We start from the raw sequence: 26,144 nt of genomic DNA on the forward strand, positions 1-26,144 counted from the left end.
TAAGGTTATCAGTTATTTCCTCCAGTATCAAGAGTAGGCTTCCAAGAAACTGGAAGGAGACAAAAAAAAAGTGTCTGTCTTAGTCCATAACAAAATGTGAACAAATCTCTCTCTCTCTCTCTCTCTCTCTCTCTCTCTCTCTCTCTCTCTCTCTCTCTCACTCTCACACACACACACACACACACACACACACACACACACATCACTGCAATATGTGAATGAACAGACACACCACACACTGTGAAATGTGAAGAGGCAGACAGACACACAGACAGGCAGACAGATACAAATATGAAATCTCATAATATGTAAACAGAAACCCCTATACCTCTCAAAAATGTGAACACAACATACACACACATACACACACACACACACACACACACAAACACACAGCAAAATGTGAACAGACACACCACATACTGTAAAAATGTGAATAGGCAGACAGACAGACAGACAGATAGACACACATATGAAATCTCATAATATGTAAATACCCCTTAAACATCTCAAAAATGTGAACACACACACACACACACACACACACACACACACACACACACAAGCCAATCTACTTTGTTGTGCTTCTTCTGCCAAGAGAGGGAGGGAAGAAATACCTGATTGGGAACTGGTGGGCTAACCTAGGAATTGTTCTTCCTCTTCTAAGACTTTGGAAATCTATGCAGTTAGAATTGAAGTGTTTTGGGGCATAAGACTTCCCACGCATCCTTAGCTTCCTGGGCCTACCACTGCCATTGCTGCCTGCAGCAGAACCCATCATGGAGCTGCACGTTCCATCTCCAGAGAACCTACTACGTCCCACCTCTACATTTCTATCAATGCAGGACCCTGGGGACAAGACCACTGTGATGCCCCCGAATGGAACCATATGGATGAGGAGGCCATGCTAGTCTTTCCAATTCACATAGCACTGGCCCGAGGGTAACACAGAGATGGTGTCTCCTCACATCATCTTGCTCTCTGCTCTCATCTGGAGGGAAGGCCATATTGTGTGCATTTAGCAGTGAGGTGTCAGCAAGCTTTTTGATATAAACCCCAGGGAATAGTGTGAAGGTAGCAGGGGCTGCCTCCTAGAAGTCCTTGCCAAAATGTACAATAGGTTTAAAGAATCAATCTGACGTTTTCTAGCTTATTTTGATTTTCCACTTGAAATAATACTGAAGGTGTGTGTGTGTGTGTGTGTGTGTGTGTGTGTGTGTGTGTGTGTGTGTATGGAAGAGTCACACTTTTTAGGTTTCCCTTTCTGGCAGACCACTGGATCTTAACAGCTGGATGTACTCCCATCCATGTCTGCTGTCCCCTTCCCTCCCACTTCTTCCAGAGCCAATCATCATAGAGAGACATGCATATGCTTTAAGAGGTCTCATCTCCACCAACTAAATAGCCATAGTTAATTGTCCACTTTAAATTTAGATTTGTGTGCAGCTCAAAAGTTACAATTGCCAAAGAAGTTCTCCATCTCTCAAAGCTCACTAGTGCAATGGAGATGAGAGGAGACTCATCCTGAGGAGAAGGGCAAGTGTGGTCTCATCACTTTATGCCACCTTTGTGGATCAGAACAAGTACTTCAGATATAAACGGCAGGAAGATCTACACTACATGTGAACCACAACATAGTTATGGATCATGTGCCATGTCTGTCTTGTGATTTCCATGGAAACCTCCTTCCATCTGTGGTCTTCATTTTCTCAATCAGATAATGAAGACTAGCAATATCTACCTGGTTAGTCTCAATGGATTCATGGTGTAGCATGGGGCTTCTCTTAGAACATGACACAAGAAGGCCATCCAGTGATGTCATTTCCTGCGGTACAGTAGATGCCAATCACAGTGAGAGAGATACCAAAGCCACTTCTCCACTGGAATCTACAAGAGCATGGCTCCCCTGCATCAGGCACTCCATAAATACTGGGGCATGATGGCTTTTCAACCCCAGAGAAAGCATTCTGAAAGGCTGAGAAATGGCTTATGTAAAGCTGGCTTAAACATCCAACATAAAGGACATGAACAAAATGGGCTTCCAGATCTGATTTAGGGGTCACAGCCTTTGACCTTCAGCTGTTTAAAAGGATTGATCTTGTCAATGTGTTGTAAAACTCTACCCTCTCCGATCTTCTGGGTGAATGTGAGCTGAAGACTTCCTATTCCCCCCCTTTAGTCCTTTCCAGAGAAGTGATTGCTGCTGTGAATTGAAAGGGCAACATCAAGGAGCCTAGGCAATGCAGCATATTTTCGGTCCAGTTTTGTACACAGTAGCTTGGTTCTCTGGTTGTAGACATAGAACAGGCAATGATCATGTAGGAAGATAGTGCTTTAGAGACACTTGCAAATGTCAGGTCCTTCTGAACCTCTGATATAATGGTGTCGTGGATGCCAGATGAATCTCCTGGTCCCATTCATTTATTGACCTGGACTCATTGTTTTAGTTCCTGTCCTTTAAGACAAGTTCTTTGACAACATCTTTTCTTTTGTGATAGCAGAATTATGAACCTGGCTGAGAAGGTATCTGCTATGTAAAGGTAAAAGTCTACCATCCTTTCAACAGCTAAGGTCCTAAAGCTAGTTTATAACTGGAGGGGTTTCTCCTGATTTCCTTGTTCTCCCACTCTCCTAGTTGTTTTAATTTATTCTTTATCTGGGAGATTTGCTGTACTGAAGTGCATTCTTGTTGGTCATTACTAATGGAGTGTATTTCCCGAGATGTCCTGCCAGTGTTCACTTCTCAGGGCCACAACCAGCCCTGCCTTGTGTCCACTCCTTGTTCCCTAAAAGGTAAAGTGGACATGTGGTTTTGGGCTTTGACCTCAGAGGTTGTAGTTTAGTGGTCTCTAACTATGGTCAATATTACAGCCATCTTGTTTTAAAACAACTGTAGAGACAAACCATGTTAATCGTGATTTTAACCTCATGTGAAAGATTCCCAAATTCAAAACTGGGTGACAGGATCATCCAAGGACAAAAGGCTCTTTCTCTCTTTCTATAAACAGACCAAAGTCCTGTGGGGAAAAACATGCTGCACTCAGCCAAGCATCCAAACCATGGTCTTGGTTTCCTGTGTGCTTCTGTGGGTTCCAGGTTCCTAAATTGACCCACTGGGAGTGGCAAAGATACTACAAGCTTTCTCCTTCTGGAAGCCTCTTTCCTGACCCCCTCTACAGTGGTCTGTCAGATATATTTACCCCCACCTAATACCAGTGATCAGAAAATGTCTAGAAAAGAAGGAGAAATCTCCAGCTGGATTGAAAATGAAGACAAAGAGGAAGCAGGTGTCTAAATTAAGTCACATAAAGCCAGGGGTCCTCATCATGGCCCAACCTCTTCCAAGTAATCCAAGAGAAGGAGGAGGTGCCTGCTTATCTCCCTTCATAAAAAGGAGCAGGCAGAGGGTCACCATCTAACCACCTGGCTGTTGTAGTCCTCAGTGACAGTCCCCTCGATGGCCCTATCCTCTTTGGGCCACCGATGTGCTCTGTGCTCTCGATGCAGCCTCCGCTCCTCACGCCTCTTTTGTCGGTCCCTCTGGTGCTCTAGCTGTTTGGTGTGGTGGTAGCGTTGCTGAAAGAGATCCTTTGCATACTCATAAAGCTGCATGTCCAGGAAATTCAACTCCTCAATGTGCTGACGGGCTCCATCGTTGATGTCCACATTGGAAGCCCGTGTGATGTTGAACTGTGTGAAGGGAGAAATGAACTTCAAGTTGAATGTCCTCTCAAAGAGAAACTGTGTCTTCCTCTGGAATTCAGTGAGCCCAAAGAAGGCCATGTTCTTTAGGTTGTTCTTAGCACTCTGCAGCAGGATGGTGTTGCGCTCACTTTCATTCATGAAAGTCAAGTTGTAGCAGCCCACTAGGCTGAGGTCAGCCAGCATGCGGACTTGGCGGTTGTTAGCCAGGTTGTAGCTACAATCCATGAACTCCCGCAAGCTGACCCCAGACCAGTCATCCCCAGGATAGCAGGTAGGCAGCTCATCTGGGGTGGGGCTTCTTCCATCACACATATGGAGAGAGGTTTTCCATGTGGCCCCTCGTTGAACGTGTTTCCATTCACTCAGGTAACGTGACACCGGGTCCCGCAACATTGTGATGTAGTAGAAATTCCTGGAAGAGATTAGAGGAGAGGGTCAGTGGTTGATAGCAGTCACGATTCATGAATCCATGGGATTTATGAATATTTAGTGTCTATAACAGTGCTGAGTGGATGGGCTCTACTGCCAAATGCTCAAGGGGCATAATTGGCCTGAATTTGTGCCGACAGGACCTACGTGCTTATATTCCTATCCTGACTCTTCAGGTGTCAGCGTTAACTTTATGGAGACTTTTCCACCCTGAATGTGGACAGGGTGGCTGGGGGCCAAGTGAATGCTTCATTCACTTCTTCATTTCTTCAGCAGTCAGTCTGGGTAAATACCGATGGCTTCAATAGGTTACATTTAGAGTAAACATGTATACCCATCTGAAGTGGGAAGGTTTTACCCATTATCTGTTTTATTTGAGCCTTACACCAAACTTTTGTACTGTATGTATTGTGTGTATGGAAAACATACAAAGTCATAGAACCAAAAATTACAAGATAAAATCCATAATTCTTCTTCATCTTTTCTCATGACATTGCTACTCTGATTATAAGCCTTGAAGGGGAGAGGCTAGGTGCCCATCACACCCTTGTCACTTAAGGTACTTAAGAAGAGACTTGAGATCTGTTTGTCAAAGAAGCCACAGAAAAGACTCTTCATAAGAACAGGGTACACATGAGCCCTCTGAGCTCTGTTTCTAAAACCCTACTTTCCCCATTACCTTTCCACAGAACCCAGTTTGATCCCAAGTCAGCCCCAGCCCAGCCCTTCCTCATTGCTGCAGACATGCTCTAGGAATCGTATTAACTCAGATTTCTCTGGGGACACAGATGTGGCTTCCATAATGCTCTAGGAGAACTTCAGGCAGCCCCAGCAGAGTGCCTTGCATGCTTCCAAGTGGTCAAAAGTGGACTGCTATGCCCTGAAGGGAAGGAGAATTGTGCATACCCTCTGCTTGGCACCCAGAGGAGAAAACACAGTCACATGAGCTTCATCTCAGTGTGTGCTCTTTGAAGAAGCTTGAAATAAAGTAAGCAGATATTTTGACATGGGCTATGTGCGCGCACACACACACACACACACCACAATAGATAGATAGATAGATAGATAGATAGATAGATAGATAGATAGATAGATAGATAGATTATAGGTAGATAGATCAATAGATAGATGATAGATAAGTGATAGGCAGATAGATGTGATAGATATAAAACAAGTGATAGATGCATAATGAATACATAGATGTGATAGATAGGTTATTGGAAGATGATCGTTACATGATAGGAGATGTGATAGATATATGATAGATAAATAGGTGATAGATTATAGTTATATAGATATAGATGATACATAAATCAATGACAGGTGAAAATAGCTGGTGGATACTTAGACAGTAGAAAATCTATTAATAACACCTTAGCTGCCACTGCATCGTGTTTATTTTGTCAATCTCTGCAATCGAGCAGCTATAGTTTTATTATTTATTTAGACATAAAAGGCAAAGTCCAGCCCTATTTCAAATAAAGGCTGTCTCTTTGTAAAACCAAGAAAAGACAGGAGAGGTTGGAAATGCCTCTGCCTTTCTGTGTTGTCACAGCACTCTTCCCCACTGTGGCTGCAGGTGGAGATCTTCACATCAGGGAAAAGTCTAAGACTTGGTAAGATGTGCCATCACAAACTCCGAACAAATTGCCTTTGGTGGGGGAATGTTATCACTGCTTGTAAAATTTTGAAGAGAGAAGACAAAAACTAAGTCACATTTTATGTTTATAAGAGCTCAGTGTCAACCAGGAAGATAATGGAAACAAACCCCACAGCAAGTCAAACCCGTGGAAAATAAGAAACTAGTAATTTTTAAGCAACAAAGCCCAGAGGTGCTCGGTGAGTGTCTGAGGAAAGGATAAAGTCCAGGAGGCTGATGTGCAATTAACAGAAATTCTTTACTCAAACCACGTGCTCTCCTATACCACTTACTCAAAGTATCTTTCAAGACCGGGGCAAAGTTTGTTCAGTTTCGTCTTACATTGCAATGATAAATGTTTTATTTAAATAAACATACTTAAATGACTGGGTGCGATTTTTTTTCATAGACTAACACTGTAAAATGCCTTGCATGCTTTCAAGTGGTCAGAAAGTGGCCATCCCTGAAGGAAAGGAGACTTGTGCAGTGTGGCACCCAGAGGAGAGTCAGATGAGCTTGATCTGTCTTAACGTGTCCTCTGAAGAAGCTTGAAAAATGAAGTAAGCAGATATTTTGACATGGATACACACAGAATAAATATGTGATAGATAGGTAGATAGAGGTAGATAGTAGATAGATAGATAGATAGATAGATAGATAGATAGATAGATAGATATAGATGGGTGATAGATGATAGATAGATGATAGATAGATAGATAGATATAGATGGGTGATAGATGATAGATAGATGATAGATAGATAGATAGATAGATAGATGATGGGTGATAGATAGATGATAGATAGGTGATAGATCCACAGTACTGATAATGAAGACATGAGCATACACTAATTCTTTTCATTTTTATTTAGTGTCGAATAAGTATTTGAGAAGAGAAGAGATCTTCAAAGGTAGTAAGTTACAGAACTTGGATTTAATCAGATCTCACTCCTCGAGAACTCTTCCTTTGTCATGACAAGAAAGAAAACTTCTGGAAGGAACATTCAACTTAGAGCTTGATCTGATTGGCCAAGATAAACTAGATAGAAACTCTTTACATACTCAGTTATAACAACCAAAGCAAATAGTTTGAAGATGAGGTATTTTTATTCTGATCTTCACAAATAATTGATGAAGTATTTGCTTTTTCTCAGTGCAGATCCTTACCAGTAGGTAAGACAAATGGTTTGGAATGTGCAAAGGAAGCTTCGGAATCTCTCCCAACACTCAGTCCCTTTAACTCTAGAAGGGGAATTTCTCAAATCTGCCACAGGCACTCCAGCCTGCACCTGGCACTGCCTGTCACCATGTTTCACAACTTTGTCATTTCACATGATGGAGAGATGATGCCCCAGTGGAAGAATGTGTCCTCAAGTGTCGGAAGAGAATCAAGAAATGAATGAACATGGCTTCCAAGTTTCCATGGCTTATCAAGTTTAACCCAGAGTGGGTTTCGTTGACCCCAGCTGAGTGTCAGGGCTCACAGGGAGCCATTGCTGACCAAGCTCAGCCCAAGGATTTCCTCGACTGCAGCTGAGGTTAGATGAGCTTGCTTTGTGCCTAATGTGGGACTGCTTGATGGTTCACTCCCACAGCAGACAGTGATCTTTATTCTGCAAATAATTTTATAGTAACTTTTATAAATATGGTAATGAGGATGTAACTCAGGGGATTTCTTTGCCAAACACACCAGGGTAGGAGAATTTAAATTATAAAGGTGTTCAATTGAGACAAATTAGAGTACAGATGGAGTATTATTAGCTTTCCCGTTAGTTAAACCAACTAGAAGACATTCAAAAGTATCTCAACAACAGCAAGACCCAATGACAGTAAGATTCAAGTTCTGTTATCTGCTTCAAATCTTATATTAACAACATTTTAAAATATAACAGAGTTGGGGTGGGGTGTGGAGGTCAGAATTCCAAAGTTAGTGATATCAAAACCCAAGAATGAATTATGAAGGAAATGCTCTGATCTCATTTGAGGATACTAGACAACAGAATTTTTAGTAATTGCTTTACTAGATACTAAAGTGGATACATGATCTTAAAGTAAATTTAAAACATGATCTTACATTCAAACTTAACTATTTAACTTCATAATTAATAATGACTAGGGTTGTTTATATGATTAAAGTAAGTCCCAGACATTTTTGAGATTTCTTAGACAAAGGAGTCAACTTATAAATAAAATTAAATCTGACACTGAGACATACATTTATCATAGAATTCCTGCACCCATGCTTCAGGGACCATGGGGGGAAAGGGGCAGAAATACAGTAAGAACCAGAGGAAGAAGAAATTTGTTGAGATTCTGTCTGTTCTACGAGTATTAGAAAAGTTTCACCAACATGGCTGAATGCTCACGAGCTCAAAGGAATGCTGAGAGCCTTCCTAGGAGAGAACACGACAACTGTTCATCCACTACCAATGCTCAGCCCTGAAAACACAAGGAGAAGTGATGTCATATGGGCTGAGCAGATTGTACTCTATAGCAGTGCACACACACACACACACACACACACACACACACACACACTCACATACACACACACTCACATATACACACTTACACACAGACACACAAACACACATACATACATACTCACACACACACACACACTCACATACACACACAGACTCATACAAACACACACTCACACACAGACACACACACTTACACACACTCATACACACATACACACTTACACACATACTCACAGACACATATACACTCACACACACACTCACACTCACTCACATACACACACTTATACCCACACTCACACACACAGACACACACATATACACACACACAAACACACACACTCACATACACATGCTCACACACACTCATACACACACTCATACACTCACACTCACACACACACTCATACTCACACACACACACACTCATACACACATACACACACACACATACACACACACACACTCACACACACACACACACTCACACACTCACACACACACACTCACACAGTCACACACACACTTATACACACACATGATTAAATAAAAGGAGCCATAAATTTGAAAAAGAGCAAAGTGAATACATGGGGGAGTTTAAGGAGGAAAGGGAAGGGGGAAGTTATATGATTATATTATAATAATAAAAATTAAATTTTAAGGTACAATAAAAGGAACTAGAAGGACATTTGCTCTGATGTGTTCCAAGTTGTCCTAACTGGCACCTTTGGATGACAGAGGCTAACAGAATTTGAGAAGTGGTTTAGTCAGATTTACACATATATATTTCATCTGTTTTGTTCTGTAATGCCGCCAAAGTACAAATCAGGAAAAACTGTAAAAATAAAATTATAGAATTGAAGGATGTCCAACTAATGAAGATAAAAAGCGAATTAATTTTTTTATCATCTGTAAATTTTCTTTTCTATGATTTGCTTCTTTGACACATTCAAAATCTAGTAAATCTTCGTGAAATGCTGTCTGTGTCTGAACCACACGCGTCTGACTTTAACAGAACCAAGCTCCCCAGCACTTGTCCCTTCCTGCTGTAGCTTTGATCTGGAATGGTTTCCTTCCCCCAGCTCCCATGTGACCACAGCCCAGTTCTCATCACGGTGGCTCTGGAAGATGGTGGAGCTTGTTAGAGAAAGCTAGCTCCTGGCAATATGTCCTGGGATGGGTGTGTCCTGAGATGGGTGTGTCCTGGGATGGGTGTGTCCTGGGATGGGTGTGTGGGAAGTTGGGTCCCTTCCTGTTTCCCTGGTACTTCCTACCCACTGTACTTTGAGTAAACGTGTCCTCCCGATGCTCTCACCACCACATCCCACCTTCCCACAGGCTGAGAAGGAGCAGCATAACCAACAAGGGCTGCGACCACGGACACTGAGCCAAAATCAAAATTGAAGACTTTTGCTTCAGGCACTTCGTTTTACTGACAGAAATCTAGGGCGTCTCCCTGTGCCTGAACAATGGAAACTTGTTTTCTTCTGCTCCCGTAATTGTCAATTCCGTCTCCAATAAAATTCTTCATTTTTGTGGGATGTGAAACTTTGGTTTTTAAGCCTACTTGTTTAATAGTGGAATAGAACATACCAGATGTCTTGAAATGATAAAGAGAAGGAGGATAGCCCTAGGCCTGTGGTGGCCATGATACAGAGGCCTCTCATTGACTTCTGTTCCTTTAACTCCATTGCCACACCTAGACTGAATATTCTCCCTCAACCCCTCCCTCCTCTCTCTCTCAACCCCTCCCCTTCCTCCCTCCATGTCCCCCTCCCCCCTATCTCCTTATTTGCTGATAGCTTGCTAATCCATTTTCCTTCTTTCACCTAACTAGACATTCATATACAACCCACCAAACATTGTTTGAGCCTTTCCTCCCTCACATAAGCACTGTGGCTAGGCACTGGGGAATCTCTGGGATTAAAGATATTGTTCCCATAGAGACTTTAGGCGCCCAGTTATTTTGATAAAGACGTTCTAAATACCAACGAAGGGGCAGATCTGCCAATATCCTTGAGCTAGAACGGTTCTTAAGAAACGTAACTCCACCTTGCTGACAGTGTCTTTCCCACAGAGCTTCTACTTACCACCCACTTCATCGGAACGTGGGTGAATTCACTTATGAAAGTTTGGAGTGAACTCTTTAGAATTGCCAGGCATGTAGCCCCAGGACAATAATGACAGATTCATGGGTGCACAGAAAACTCGGGAAATGAATGCTGTTTTCAGCTCAGTAATTATTTTACTTGATCATAAGCATATGGTGCAGCATGGTTTATTGAGGTTCCAAGGCAACAGAACACACATTTTTTCAATGTTCTCATATTAAAGCATTCTAAATACAACACAGGAGAACTGCTTTCTTCTTTCACATCGAAGAGGTTCGCTCTTTCCTGTGCTCATCTCTGCTGGCTTAAGTTAGGGCTCGCACCCCCTTCCCTGGACCTTTCTGCCTAGATTGCTTCTTTGCACTACAGAGGTAGATTTCATGAAGAGATACGTCATGGCCATCTCCAAGACTTCAACTGCCTTTCTGAATAACACTCATTGTACCTTATGCCTCAGAGCATGCGTTTGGGTAACTAAGGCCAATGTTGCCTTTAATAACTATGCCTTTTACCCTCTCACATAAAACAGGTTTCCGTTATTTTTAAAGGCGAAAACGTGCATGGGGAGTAGAATGATGTAGACTCGATTTTGTTGGTTGAGACTGAGAAGGACATCAACACAGACGAGGGGCAAAATGTTGACTATTTCTCATACAACAGCTAATTAGTAACCATTTGGTTTATTTTAATTATTATTAAAATAATTCTTTTCTTCCAACTGCTTTAAGAAAGTATTTCACATACAAGTTTATTGTATAAATTGTTCCTTTTCTTTTCTTTTTTTTTCATCTTTATTAACTTGGGTATTTCTTATTTACATTTGATTTGTTATTCCTTTCCGGGTTTCAGGCCAACATCCCCTAACCCTCCCCTCCCCTTCTCTATGGGTGTTCCCCTCCCCATCCTCCCCCCATTACTGCCCTCCCCCCAACAATCACGTTCACTGAGGGTTCAGTCTTAGCAGGACCAAGGGCTTCCCCTTCCACTGGTCCTCTTACTAGGCTATTCATTGCTACCTATGAGGTTGGAGCCCAGGGTCAGTCCATGTATAGTCTTTGGGTAGTGGATTAGTCCCTGGAAGCTCTGGTTAAATTGTTTCTTTTTCAAATAGTCAGTGGTTTAATTGGTACATGCTTATCAACAGTTTGCTGTGTGTAAAAAACCATTTCTGAAAGATGTGGAGAAAATGACTTTAAAATGCCCTCAAGTATTGATGACTTAGGTGTGCTGGGCTAGAAAATTATATTAATTGACAAGTTATAGATGAAAGGAGTGGACCGAAATATTTAAGAATGTTCTCTGGACCTTGAAGAGTGACTCAAATAGCTTGTCTAGGCCATGGGGAGAGGTTCAAGAAACCAGACTTGATGACTTGGCTTCCTCTGCCTTCGGTAGCCTCTAGCTACACCTCTTTTCTCTTAGCTTCTATTTAATATTTCTCATTCGATACCGTGATGGAAGCAGAGTTAATATGGCGCAAGGGTGTAAGGAAGAGTGTAAGATACTTGAATTACTTTGTCTGGGTGACTGGAACAGCATGCACTGCTGTGTGAGGCAATGACTTGACACTTCTGTAAGAAAGCAAGGGAAAGAATTTACAAAATGCTGGGCTCCCAAATTTTAATGAATATATTCCTCCCATCTCTAGCTTAAGCTATATAAAACCAAACAGCAAGATTACTGTCATAGCATCGTACTTCAATAAAAACCAAGTGAGTGGGAACACCTCTGCTTAGGCATCTTCCTTATCAACCTCTGTCCTTGTCTCCCCAGCCAAGCTGGAGCCTTCCTATACACTGCCTGTAATTGTAGCAGCCAGCCTTCTAAGCTCACAGGCCTCCTTATAACCTGAAAGACAGAACCTGGCTTTGCCTTTCTTTCCCTCCAGACCCTGAGTCACATGACCAAATGGATCATGGATGCTCCATTGGCCAAAGTCTATGGAAGGAATAAATATACAAAATTTATCAGACACTGTTTTATTGATTTCTCGACTGTGTGAAATACATGAGAAACAAGAAATTTCTCCTTCCTTGTCTTTCCCTACAGTCTTTGATATGAGTGTTCTGTGTACTCAAGTTTGTTCTAAGTCGGTGTCACCTAAACACCCAGAGATGTGGTAAGGGACAGACTTGGGGTTGCTGAAGAGATTCTTGGTCTTTGCTGTGGGATAGGCATGGGTAACGTGTCCATTTTCAACATGAGTTGACATGTGACTTCTATTAGAGACTCTTAGCCCCCTCTACCCTGCTATGTGCTGGGGTTGTTCAACATATTCAGAATGGAACCAGATTTTCCTCTCTTTAGTGTCATATGTGCGTATGGGATGGCTGTTCTTCATGATCTCTGAATAGCATGATCTTCACAGTACTTCCAAGGATACCTTTGTCAATGAGTGCTTGGCAATCAGCCTGCCCTTTGACATGGTGATGAAAGGGTCCTTTATGTAAGCCTTGAAAGCAAGTTAAGGGATATAAAAATGACCTCAGCAAACGGGAAATTAGAAAGCATGATCGCCAAGTATCGTAGTGACGAACCTTAGGAGGCCGACAATGGTGTTTGTCAGAGCGATGACTTCCATGATGTCAGCACTGTGAGAGAATGGAGACACAAGCATGTTCTCTTGTCTCACACAGCATCCCCTCAGGATGGCCGACACCCTGCTATCATCTCCTCCCTCACTATGACTTACAAAACAGACAGACCCTTGGCCGAGGCACCTGTATTTCGCTCACAGGTCTTCACTCTTTGAACTTCTTAACCAAGGTGTGCGAGGGGTGCCCAAAGAACTCCCTCCAGAGATGAAGCTCTGTACCCATAGTTCCCTGTGTGCCCACCCTGTCTTTAAAGCACAGTGCTACGGGAGTCAGAGGGGTGGCTTTATCAGCGCTTTGTATCGCTTTCCCCGGTAAGAAGCTCAACAGGGAATTGTTATAGACAAACAATATAGAACTCGTGAGACAGGAGAAATGAAGAAGATGAAAATGATATGTAATTACCTACTTCACCTAAAGCACAGTCCTCTCCATATATTCTCTCCCTCCCTCTTTCTCCTCTCTCTCCCCCTCTTTCCTCCCTCCCTTTCCTCCTCTCTCTCTCTCTCTCTCTCTCTCTCTCTCTCTCTCTCTCTCTCTCCACTTTTTAAGAATCTGAGCTCATTTAACCTGTTTTCATCTTTATTCCAGAAGGTGAAGGTGATCTGTCTGTTTTATTTACTATTCTTCTATAGAATAGAATGTTCTTCCCTAAAACCATAATGTTTGAATTGTGCCTGGTTAATACACGGGAATGGTCTCTCCACTTTGCATAACTAAGCAGTAGAATTATTATTATTATCAATAATGCGATGAAAATCCCAAGCTATAACTACTGCACCTATAATGAATCACAGAAGTAGAGTCTCCCAGTCAAGGGTATTGCACCTATCACATCGTCAAAATCCCTGTATGTAGTTACCACCTGCAGTGCACATGACTTCAGGGTAGGATGGGAGGGCTCATCCACAAGGCCGATACTCTTGAGTTCTGATGTACACGGCCACCTGAAGCCAAAGGGAGCTGAGACCAGGCTCTGCCCCCTCCCTCTGGACAGTGTTCTACTGTGAAGAGGGGCCTTCTAGGGACATTCCAGGACAGCCAGGTGGGGCTTCACGACATGCTAGTATGGCGACATTTTTTTCCAAAAAGATTTATTCTTCACATAATGAGCAGCTGGGATATCAAATTAGAGACTCGACACGTGGGCTCCGGTCCCACTCTCCAGGGTTGCTGCATATTGAAGCTGGCATCTGGATCAGAGAGACTTGAATCTCCCACCCTTTATGCTCCATGTTGGTCTTCAGAGAGTTAGCACTGGCTAACTTTAATTATGGGAAGCCACAGCCGCTAAACCAAACAAAAGTAGGAAATGGGAGGCCCCAGGACCGTAGGTCATTCCAGTCGCTAACTCGTCCTTCCCTTGAGTAAGGGGATGCATTTATCAGTACGGTGGATTTTAAGTCCTGTCACGTCAGTTTCTTATATTGACGTGAACCTGTGAGCCTCAGACTCACTAAAATGCCACGATTTTCTGGTGCTTGTCACATTTGCTTTCACTGTACCCCAAGCGGCTGCCGCAAGCATAAATTTCAGGGAATGCACGTTCCAGGGGCTTGTTTTCGCTATCTTGCCAGGCACAGATCCTCTCCGTGCAGTTTCAGATGTGCGGAGGAGGGTCCTGCTCTCATGCATTATTCAGAGACTTCCGGGATTGCTCGGTTCAGAGGCGCCCTGCTTTGCCCTGCGTCCCTGGGATTTGGGCGTGAGGACTTCTCTAGGCGGTCTGCGGAGCTGTGGTTTATGCATGCGGGTATCCACCTGGAGCCTTGGAGCCGCCCTGGAGTGAGATAAGGTCCCATTCAGTCTCCCTAGCAGCTCTAATCCCAGTCGGGCCAAGCTGAACAGCAAATAGTACACTCCGATTGTGTTATCGGCCTCAAGTGTTCAGCGGAGCACTCGTTTTAGCTAATTTCTCAGGCGCTGCTTTTAGGGAATGTGAGAACTACACGCGGTGGGAGCGATGAGGTGTCCATTTGTGATTCCTTGGTGCGGGCCAATTTGGAAAGGAAAAGAAGTGAATCAGGGTGTTTAAGAGCCAGGCACATGTTCCAATATTTAGATCCACATTTGACAGCTTTGATGCAGATTTTCACTAAAACATCACAGGGTTTTATTTGAAAAGAAGAAGAAAAAAGAAAAGGAGAGAGAGAGAGAGAGAGAGAGAGAGAGAGAGAGAGAGAGAGAGATCAGCTCTGTCTAGATTTTTGCCTTACACATACTGTTTCATATTGTTTGGTTCTTACATATTCTGCACCAGGGCTCCATGACTACTGTAGCATTCTAAGCAAAGTTACAGAGTCATCCACGCCAGATCCTTTCCCTGTCCTTCCCGGTCCTACCCTGCAAAGCAAGCTCTCTGGAGGACTTTCCCAGACAATGACTAGGTGGGAAGCTGACTAGAAATGTGTAGAGTTCATGTGAAGTGTCACATGGCTCCAGGGGGTCCCTAGAACTCTGCACAATTCATTGGAATGATTTTCCCAGGTCAACACGTCCCATGATCCCATACCATTGTCTCACAGACTTACACCGTCGGGAAGGACCTTGGAGAATGCAGGGAATTGATGTAATAGCGTCAGCTTTTAATTTTACCAAGGAATCCAGAGGCCGATGCTTCAGTAAAGCCATAATAGTAACTAATGCATGCTTGGAGATGGCTGTGCAAGAGAATCGGAGTAACCTGCAATGTCATGGTTTTCTTCTGGACTTAATGTAAATTCTCCTCCCCTCCCCTCCCCTCCCCTCCCCTCCCCTTCCCTTCCTACTCACCCCTTCCATCACATCTCAAAATGCTGCCAAGATTCAGAACAGTATTTTACAATGCTGGCTGCATTCTAACTTGACTATTGCAAGTCCTTCCTTGGGGAAGAGAAAATCCAAAGGAAACATGAAATTCCGCTCATTTGGACGAAGTGTGAGCACGTCCTTTTGTGAATGTTGGGAAATTCCATTGAGATGCAGGGAGAAGAAAACACAGAAAGACCTAGGCTCCCATTCGGAGCCACCTGCTTTCCACCATGGCCTGGGCGAGTGGCTGGAAGTGGAGGACACTGTTCTCCTCCATCTTATTTCCTTGACTAAATAAACTGTAAATGAACCCTTCATGTGATCAAGGGAAGTATTCGACCACACAGGGAATCACAAAGGGCGCAGAGAACCTAAATACCTGAAAGACCGACATATGCAGATTTTACACTTAAGGTCCTCACTTTCTCCAAGAATATCAGAGCCACATAAGCTGCTCAGACACAGGGGATTTGTAAATATTGAACAACTTATGATAATGATTCTTAAGTCTAGAGTGCTTTGTTATTTGCATAATTCTTTTAGTTTTCAAAACACTTTGCTCATTCTTTCCTTTTTGTCCTCAGGTTGTGAGTATGTGAGAGAGAGCCAAGGACACACACAGTCCACATGGACACAAGATGAAGCTGACCAGAGAAGTGAAAGGATTTTTCCTAAGGTTGAAAATCAAGGAGTAGTAGTGACAGAACTCCCTGGCCCTCTGTCGTCTCCTACACTGGCTTAGCCTGTCGTTTGAGCATATCTGTGATCATGCTATTCATGACAATTGCTCAGCTAGGTCACTGGGGCGTAATGCACATGGCACAGACAGAGCAGACGCAGTTTGAGCTCAAGGTCACTTGAGGTCATTTGTGACTACCCTACTTCCTTTTCTTTGCCGCCATAGGAAAACTCAAGATTTGCATTATGTACATACACACATATATGCACAAACACATACACACATGCACACAAACACACACACATGCACACACATACACACATGCACACATACAAGCGCACACACAATACACATACATGCACACACATGCACACACATACACACAAACACACACACATGCACACACATGCATACATGCACACACACATACATACATGCACATACACAAGCACACATGCACACACACAAGCACACACATACATACATGCACACACACAAGCACACACACACACAAGCACATACATACATACATGCACACACACAAGCACACACACAAGCACACACATACATACCTGCACACACACAAGCACACACACAAGCACACACATACATACATGCACACAAACACACACATGCATACACATACATACATGCACACACATGCACGCGAACACACATGCACATGCAGACTTTTCTCTTCAAAACTAAGAGAAAGCAGGACTCACAGAAATGTACAAAGGCAACCAGAATGTGGATGTTCCTTTTAAAATTTTGACAGACTGTGGAGGAATCATTCTGAAAGGATAGCCTTGTGTTCTTAAGGAAACAGTGCTATGGATTTTGAGCTGCACATGTGTGAAATGTCCAGTGGTCTCTCTTCTCCGAATGGGAACAGCCACCTGTGTTGAGGAAGCCATGGATAAGGACATCGAGACACTGCGTTTTCAATAGGCAGGCGTGGAGGGAGGCTCCATTGCATAGGGCTAGGGTTTTATCAGCAGGAGTGAGGACCCATCTTGAATAAACTGCCAGTGGTTAAATGTTGCATATTCTTAAGAACAGTCAGGACACTGGCTTCAGTGTATTAAGGGTATTTAGATTCATGAGCATATAATGATATAAGAGTTATTAAAGTCAACAGTAACAACAGAAAGCCACATTTGGAGGAGCCAGGAAAATGACCCGCTATTTGGAAACCAAGAAACAAAATGAATCAAATACCCCTCTTTACTGTGTGAATTAGTTATCCGAGTACCAATGAGTTGATAAGGGGAAGTTCCTCTTTACAGTGAATCAAGGAAGAAATAATAGGAAGACAAAGAAAGACAGTGGCAGAGCTTGAAAATGGCTTCCGTTCCCAAAGAAGGAAGTGGCTTCTGCTCAGCTCTGGTTCTGGCCAGCACCACCTTGTACCATAGTCTCCCTCAGTATGTTCTTCTAGGCAGCAGGACCTGCTGTTTATGCTAACCTGTGCACAGCAGGCAAGCTCAGATGCACCACCTTTAGTTTTCATATGTCCTCCTGAGCCCCAGAACACCACAGGTGAAACAAGAGTTTCCCCTGTCCTTTAACCTCCCTCACCATCTGATATTTGTCTCTGTGCTCGAACCATAGGCAGGGGGAGCAATTCATTTGTGACTAAATGCCAGTGTCATTCCACAAACTAATCTAGGAGAAACTGAATTATGCTGGAAGTAATGTGGAGCTCTAATCAGGTTCTCTCCAAAATCCACTTACTCACGGTAATTAGCATGAGTTCCTTCCAGAAGCCCAGCGCCACGTGGACACTCAATGGGATCCTTTAGGCTGCAGTGGGCTCTGGAGCACCTTTGTAATTTTGTCTAATTAATAAAGCAATGACAGAGAGCTAAAGCAATATATGCAGTCGTGTGTGTGTGTGTGTGTGCGTGTGTGTGTGTGTGTGCGTGTGTGCGTGTGTGCGCACGCGTGCAGTTCATCCTGGTTCCTTTGCCTTGGGTGTTTCTTTCCTTACCCCAAGTGTCAAGCAAAGTGACATTAAATTGCAAATATTTTTCTTCAGGCATGTCTGATGCATCAGAGAGGTGATAGCTTTCAACATTTGTTTCTTCAAGATTTTAACGAACTCAAATGAGAACATTCATTCATCTGCCCTGTGTTCTCCATGCTATGAATATCTGAGAAAATAATCTCTTAAGATTTTTCAAGATAAATGTAGCTTGAGGCTGAAAGAAGAGACTTGTACATTTGTGTGATCAATAAACACATCAATTAAAAACAGGGAGGGGTATCCTTTTGAGCAGAACAGTCTCCCATGAACCCTTGGCCATTTGCAGTTTCCCTAAAGTGCTTCTGATTTTTGATTTCTTGATGATCAGGAGGAAAGAACCATTAGTCCGTGTGTGTGTGTGTGTGTGTGTGTGGTGTATGTGTGTCTGTGTGCATGTCTTTCTGTACGTGTATGTATGTTTGGTGTGTGTGTGTGTATGTTTGTGTGTGTGTGTGTGTGTGTGTGTGTGTGTGTGTGTGGTGTATGTCTGTGAGTATACCTGTAGTGTGTATGTCTGGTATATGTGTATCTGTGTATGTCTCTGTGTGTCTCTGTGTATATATGTATGTTTGGGTGTGTGTGTGTGTGTGTATGTTTGTGTGTGTGTGTGTGTGGTGTATGTCTGTGAGTATACCTGTTGTGTGTATGTCTGGTATATGTGTGTCTGTGTATGTCTCTGTGTGTCTCTGTGTGTATATGTATGTCTGTATTTGTGTCTGTGTGAATGTCTATGTGTTTGTGTATGTCTGGGTGTATGTTTGTGTGTCTGTGACCATGTCTTGGTGTGTATGTGTCTCTGTGTGTGTCTCTGTATGTGTCTGTGTGTGTCTGTGTCTGTGTCTCTGTGTATGTCTATTTGTCTGTGTATGTGTCTGCGTGTGTCAGTGTATGTCTATTTGTCTGTGTATGTGTCTGCGTGTATCAGTGTATGTCTATTTGTCTCTGTGTGTGTCTGTGTCTGTGTCTCTGTGTATGTCTATTTGTCTGTGTATGTGTCTGTGTGTGTGTGTGTATCTGTGTGTATGTGTCTGTGTGTCTCTATGTGTATTTGTCTGGGTGTGTGTGTGTGTGTGTGTCTGTGTGTGTGTGTCTGTGTCTCTGTGTGTATCTATTTGTCTATGTGTCTGTGTGTGTGTTTGTCTGTGTGTCTCTGTGTGTCTGTGTCTGTGTCTCTGTGTGTGTCTATTTGTCTGTGTGTCTGTGTGTGTGTTTGTCTGTGTGTCTGTGGTGTGTGTGTGTGTGTGTGTGTGTGTGTGTGTGTGTGTGTGTAGGCCACTGGCCAGCGCTGGGTATACTCCTCACTTGCTCTCCATAGTGTCTCTTGCTGAAGCTTAGCTTACCAGTTTGTCTAGAGGAGCCAGCAAAGGCACTCCAGGGATCTGTCTCTCTCCCTGCCACCCTTTCCTCCAGCACCAGGATCACAGCCATGTACCACTCATACCCATGCTTGTTCTGCAGACACTGACTTAACCATCTTTCCAGCCCCACCAATCCTTTTCAGATTGACACCTGACACCTCCGACTATCTCTGCTATCTCTATGGAGATGATGCGCATCCTGTGATGTTCAATTGGATTAAAAGAAACAGAAAGCAAAAAACACATCAAAGCCATAAAGCTAGCATCAAAGTAACCACCACCATTAGCAAAACAGTTAGAAGCTTAGTGCTCATTTTCCGTTTAGGTAGATTACAGCCACAAGAGGGCTCTAGAATCTTCCCAAACTCAAGATGAGCCCTGAGAGCCGTTTTTTCTAGTAATTAATTTCCTTAAATCAATATTACCTATTAATGTACATTACAGACACAAGCTATAGACTTCTGACACTTTACACTCAAGCTAAGGGGAGAATTTCATATAGAAACTCGGGGGGCCCACAGGGATTGTAAGTCAAAACCAAAATTAGTTGCACCTGTGTTTTCCTGTGTCTGCTGTAGCATAAAAAATCCCAACACTGCAAATTTCATCAAAGGTTAAAACTGCATCTGAAGCACTGTGCACAGAACGGAAGGCGATGACCTCCAGTGGATTTGAAAGGCCGCTCCCTCTTCTGCCCCACGCTGCACCCCAGAACAGCCATGGAGGGTGACACAGCAGTTAAAATGCAATGACCCTCTCTGGGGTGCTGGGAATTTGCAAGCCATTAGCTCTGGAGGCGTTTGGCTCCTGCTGAGAGCCTGATGCTGTGTGTGGTGTTTGCAGACTGAACCAGAAGAGTGTATCCATCTTCTCTTCAGTCCTGTTCAGACCGCAAGACTGGGCAGACACCAGTGCTGCACTTGGGCTGAATTGTGGCAAATAAGGACAGACAGACAGACAGACAGACAGAAAGGATGCAGCCTCAGCAGAAGGGAGAATAGCACCTATCCTCTCTACAGAAGAAAAACCCGAGAAATATCCCAAAGCGTTTTAAAAAGAGTAATTTAAGATCTCAGCACAAACTCAGCAAAGTCCTCTGTGTGCTGACCTTAAATGGCTTTTTTTTTTTTTTTTTTTTTTGGCAACGCTGTCTTCTCAGACAGAATGGTAAAAGAGTCCCAGAGAAAGTTCAGCTTGGATAACAGTACTTACTATTCTGGGGACAGGGAGCTTCTGTGGCTTTGGGACCCGGGACATTTCTGGTACATTTCTTCGTAGGTAGCTTGCTTCCAATCAGTGCATCACCATGAAGATTGGGGACCTGGAGAAGGACCTGCTCCACGGGGCAGCTTGTGTTTCTCCTGATAGGTAGGACAGAAAGGAGCTGGTCCCAGGTCCCCAAGGTGTGCTCTGTACAGCAGAGCTCTTGCTCATAAAACCATCTATTGTTTGGTAGACACCTCCAGTGCTAAATAAACTTACTCTCATGCATTGAGTATTTTTTTAGCTAATACTTTAGAAGGTCAGTGATTCGCTCAGTTCAAGAACCAGGTTCAAATCTCAACACTGCTCTGTGATGGGGCCAGCACGTCTTTTTAGAAGAGGTGCCATACATATTTTCAGGGACATGCCAAGAATGACTGAAGCTGCTGGCCCTTCGTGACAATCCTTAATCATGCTGTGTGTCAGTCTGTGCTCTCCCAATCGATCCCAGAACATTTTGTTTCTCATTCAAGTATTAATTCTTATCTTCTCTCGTGGCCTCTCTCATGAGAGAGGTCCAACGATGATTTAGACTAGCCTATGGCTGATGAGAATTCGGGCAAACAGAATGGCCTTTCTGAAAGGCAGTTGGGACTGAGGTAACCAGGAGAGGAAAAAGAGAGAGGCTCACACCTAACGGGTAGAGCCACATAGTATTATTGCTTTTGAGAAAAGGCACACACCTACGGAAGTTCAAATGTATTTCTGTGAGGTATATTTTGACTTTAAACTAAATTAAACTAAGTCATGATTGATCTTTCCAGGGAGAGATGTGGCCAGTTAGGCAGGCTGGGTGGCCCCTCCCCTCCACCAAGGATATCAATGCTCAGCTAATATCTGTGAATGAAGCCTTGGTTGGGAATGTTAGTTGTGTAGGTAATGAGGTTAGATGAAGTCTTTAGACCTTAACCTAATAAGATCTCAGGAAAATGGATCGTTTGGATAAAGAAGATGAGAAGAAATAAGTATACAGAGAAATCCAGAGATCTCTATGCCAAGGAATGGCTGACTGCCAGAGGTTTCAAGGACAGCTCTGAACAGATTTACTTTCTCATAGCCCCTATAGGCACCAACCTTTATACAATATCTTAGTTTTGAACTTCTAGAGTCCTGAACTGTGAGCAAGTAACTCCCTGCTGTTTAAGTTTATAATACTTTTGCTACAGGAGCCTTGGGAAACTACGACAAGGGAGATGCTTATGGGTGAAATACACAAGAGAAGTGATCCACCCTGACTGTCCACATGAATGAACCGCCCGTTTATCTGTGACTATAAACAGAACCGTCAAGAATTATTACGTATATTAGGGAAAATTAATAAGCAGACTAGTTATCTGGAAGAAACAGGTGATTTAATACAGTAAAGAGAACTTAGGGATATATGCTATCTGCCCCGAGACATCACTGCATCTATTAAACAAGAGTAAGCAGGCATGCAAAACAGAAAAGGGTTCTTAGAAAGTAGTTAGCATTCATATCTACATGTGTGCAATCGACCTAGAAAAGAATCAATAGATAAGATAAATATTAAGGTCCAGGTAACCTACTAGATACAAAGGCAAGAAGACATAGAAAATTAAGAATTTAATGTAAGAGACAAGGATATTGAGTCTATAAACCAAAATTCACTTTGAAGAAAATTTCCCAAAAAGAGAAACATGAAAACAACAGGGAAAAATAACAAATGTAAGAATATAATATTCCTGAGCCTGAAACAATGTGTTCACATTGAAAAGGCCTCAAAAACTTAAACGTGTAAATAAAATTTTAGAACCCCAAAGGGAAAAACTGAAGATAGAAAATCTTCCAGGAAAGAGATTAATAACAAGAAATAAAAATCAGATTGCTCGTAATTTTCTCATAAGACTCTCAGAGCCTGGAAATTATCCACAGCTCCAAATATCCAAGCGAAAAGGTTTTAGACATTGAATTCCATACGTGGCCAGGTCATTGACTAAGTACACAGTCTAAATAATAACAACAATAATAAAAAGACAGCTCAGAAAATTCATCACTCCAACACCCCCTCAAATAGAAAAAACTATTTGAGAAAAAAAGGAATTCATTTAATGGTGCAATGAAAGACCCTTGAATTAAGCAATGATGTGCAGGAATATCTCTGAAGGAGGAGGACCTGCATATCTTTAAGAGAAAATATGTCTGAGAGGATGAAGGGATATGAAAAATCCATAGGCAGAGTATTTTAAACAATAATGAAGGCGGCAGAAAAATCTATCTCTAAAAAAATAAAGGCAACAGAAACCCCACGAAAAACAAAAAGCTAAAAGGAAAAGCTATGGCGAGCATCAACCAGAACATGGCAGCATGGCCGTCCTTGTTGAGCACAGGCAAACCTGCACTTCACTACGGCATGAGGACTTCATCAGTTTTCAAGGGTCCAGTCTGCACTTGAGAACGACGCAGTGACATTATGCTTGCTGTTTATTTGTTTGTTTGTGTTTTTTCTATTAAAAAATCGTTCCAATGAATGAACTCAGAGATTTAGGCTACCTTGACAGCCCCGTGTAAAGCTGAAAGCTGTCTGGATCGAAGGTAAGATGAACAGACCAGGGCATAAAACGAGGTGAGCATACTTGCCTGACTCCCACACTGTCTCTTTCCAATGCTGGGAGTTGAGAGATTGCCCATTGTTGGAGAAAGAGAGAGAGATTTTACTCATAACATAAAGATTAGGTGTTTGGCCCATATTATCTCGCAAACACATGGGTGGGTGGCAGGGTGGGTGAATGAGCAGGAGCTTTGTTACAGAGTGCTACATAGACGTCCCTTAGCACCCTCAAAGCAGTCTGAATTACGCTCTGTAAGGCCAGCTGTCCTAAAGTCGGATTCAGAGTCCATACCCAGCTGCGTTTCTGTGCCTCTAACATCTTCTCCCTATTTTGGGATTTCTTCCTTTTTGTCAGACGCGAAAGATAGTTGTGGGGTTGGTCAACCTGCCCTTCAGCTGCTATCTTTCTAGGAGTAAATTGCGAAATTGATCTTGATACCTAACTGTTTCGGAAGCAAGGGCTTTAAAATATTGTTCCTCTGCTGGTCCAGGAAAGAAAAAAGCAAGGAGGCATAGCTCATCCCACAGGTAGCGGGCTCGGAGAAGAGCCTCAGAAAGATGTTGGCTGTGACCTCCTAAGCTCCCGTCAACTTTAGTGATGGGAAAGCTCACAATCCTAAGCCAGGTTCTCAAGGTTCTGATGTGTAAGAATCACTGGGTGTGCAGAACTTTAAAGAGAACTCTAAGACAGTTACCAAAGATGTGTCCTTACTGTTCAAGATTAAAGCCCAAGAAATGTGTATGAATGTGTGAGTGCACGTGCGCCCATGCACCTGTGTGCATGTTATATGTTTTTGTTGTCGTTTTTAATGCAAAGATAACTATTGATATCTAAAAGGAGAAAAGACAGAGACTCTCCCAATTCCTGGAGCAACAGATGTCTCCATGTTGGAGAATAGAAGCAAAGGACAGATGAGGAAGCTGATGACTGCTGCACCAACCTGCTTTCCTGTGTAGGTCACCATTGTCCCCATGCAATGGCAAGGAGGAAAACACGCATCTGAGAGGCGTTAGAAGAGGCATCATCACACTATGCGGGGAAATATTTCCCAGTCGACAACGTCTGTATCAATGGGTTTTCACGAGAAGTTCTGCACCTCGCACCGAAAGGGTGAGGCTGCACTAAAGCAAGAGCTGGGTTGCTTTCTGGAAGACAGGAAGTTGAGGTTGGAAAGCGGGACTTGAGAGTGGACACAGCAGAGAGGGGAAAGATGTACGAGACAAAAGGTGATGATGGGTGATCAGCCAGGCGTCATGTGGAAAGCATGGCAGGAAGCCCTAGCTGTGGGGATGTTTCCGGAGGCAGAGTAACAGATCTGAAGACAGGCATGCCTCATGGTGGCTGCAATTCACGTCCCGTGTGCACCTGGCATGTAAATCCTCTTGGCACGCTTGCTCCCACACGTCAGGGAGTTGTGCTACAAGAGTATATACCATGTGCTGGGGAAGAATAGAAACAAAGGAGGCTGGGTTCTTCAGCCGAGTCAGGGAGGGGCTGCCTCTGCATTTCTCACATTAGGGTCAAATGCTGTCTTAGTCAGGGTTTCTATTCTTGCCCAAACATCACGACCAAGAAGCAAGTTGGGGAGTAAAGGGTTGAGGCTTAATAGTGATGTGCTTGTGTGTCAAGTTGACAAGGGGTCAATTGTACTGGCTGGTTTTGTGTGTCAACTTGACACAAGCTGAAGTTATCACAGAGAAAGGAGCCTCCCTTGAGGAAATGCCACCAGCTGTAAGACATTTTCTCAATTAGTGATCAAGGAGGGAGGACCCAGCCCATTGAGGGTGGTGCTTTCCCTGGGCTGGTAGTCTTGGGTTCTACAAGAAAGCAAGCTGAACAAGCCAGGGGAAGCAAGCTAGTTAGTAACATCCCCCCATGGCCTCAGCATCAGCTCCTGCTTCCTGACCTGCTTGAGTTCCAGTCCTGACTTCCTTCGGTGATTAACAGCAACGTGAAAGTGTGAGTTGAATAAACCCTTTCCTCCCCAACTTGCTTCATGGTCATGATGTTTGTGCAGAAATAGGAACCCTGACTAAGACAGATGTGACCCAAAAACCAAATGAAATCCTAGCTTCATAACAACTTTGGGAAGAGTATGTGCTATGCTCCGGGCATCCTCAGCTCTCTCAGAGGGTCTCCAGGAGACTCAAGCCATCCTTCGAACACAGGCACTCCTCTGAAGTGCTACCCATGACTCATGTCTGCTCTGGACACATTCATTTTGTTTGCTTGTTCGCTTGCTTCCTTGCTCCTCCTCTTTCTTTTACTGCTTAAAGGGAGCAGTGTTGGGGTTGGCTTTGTTTTCTTTTGAGACAGGATCTCATATATCCCAGGCTGGCTTTGAACTTCCTCCGTAGCCAGGATGGACTTGAAACTGTAATCTCCTGGCCTCCACCGCCCAAGGGACGGTGCACCATCCTATCCCATTAGTGAGCACTGGGGATTAACCCAGGCCACGGAATACATGGGTTTCAATCCAGTAGAAACACATCA

General features: G+C 43.3%; 1 protein-coding gene across 1 annotated transcript in view; it reads right to left on the bottom strand.

Annotated features, from left to right (window-relative positions):
• Nucleotides 1-3,066: 3,066 nt before the first annotated feature.
• The window catches only part of LOC116913430 (heparan-sulfate 6-O-sulfotransferase 3-like), a 198,589-nt gene continuing 175,511 nt past the window's right edge, over nucleotides 3,067-26,144 (bottom strand). The window contains exon 2 of the mRNA XM_032917622.1: nucleotides 3,067-4,117. Within this exon, the coding sequence (XP_032773513.1) occupies nucleotides 3,409-4,117 (709 nt within the window). The 3' untranslated portion in view covers nucleotides 3,067-3,408. The remainder of the gene's footprint in view (nucleotides 4,118-26,144) is intronic.

This window comes from Rattus rattus, chromosome 12 (genome assembly GCF_011064425.1).
Source record: "Rattus rattus isolate New Zealand chromosome 12, Rrattus_CSIRO_v1, whole genome shotgun sequence".
Classification (NCBI taxonomy): Eukaryota; Metazoa; Chordata; class Mammalia; order Rodentia; family Muridae; genus Rattus; species Rattus rattus.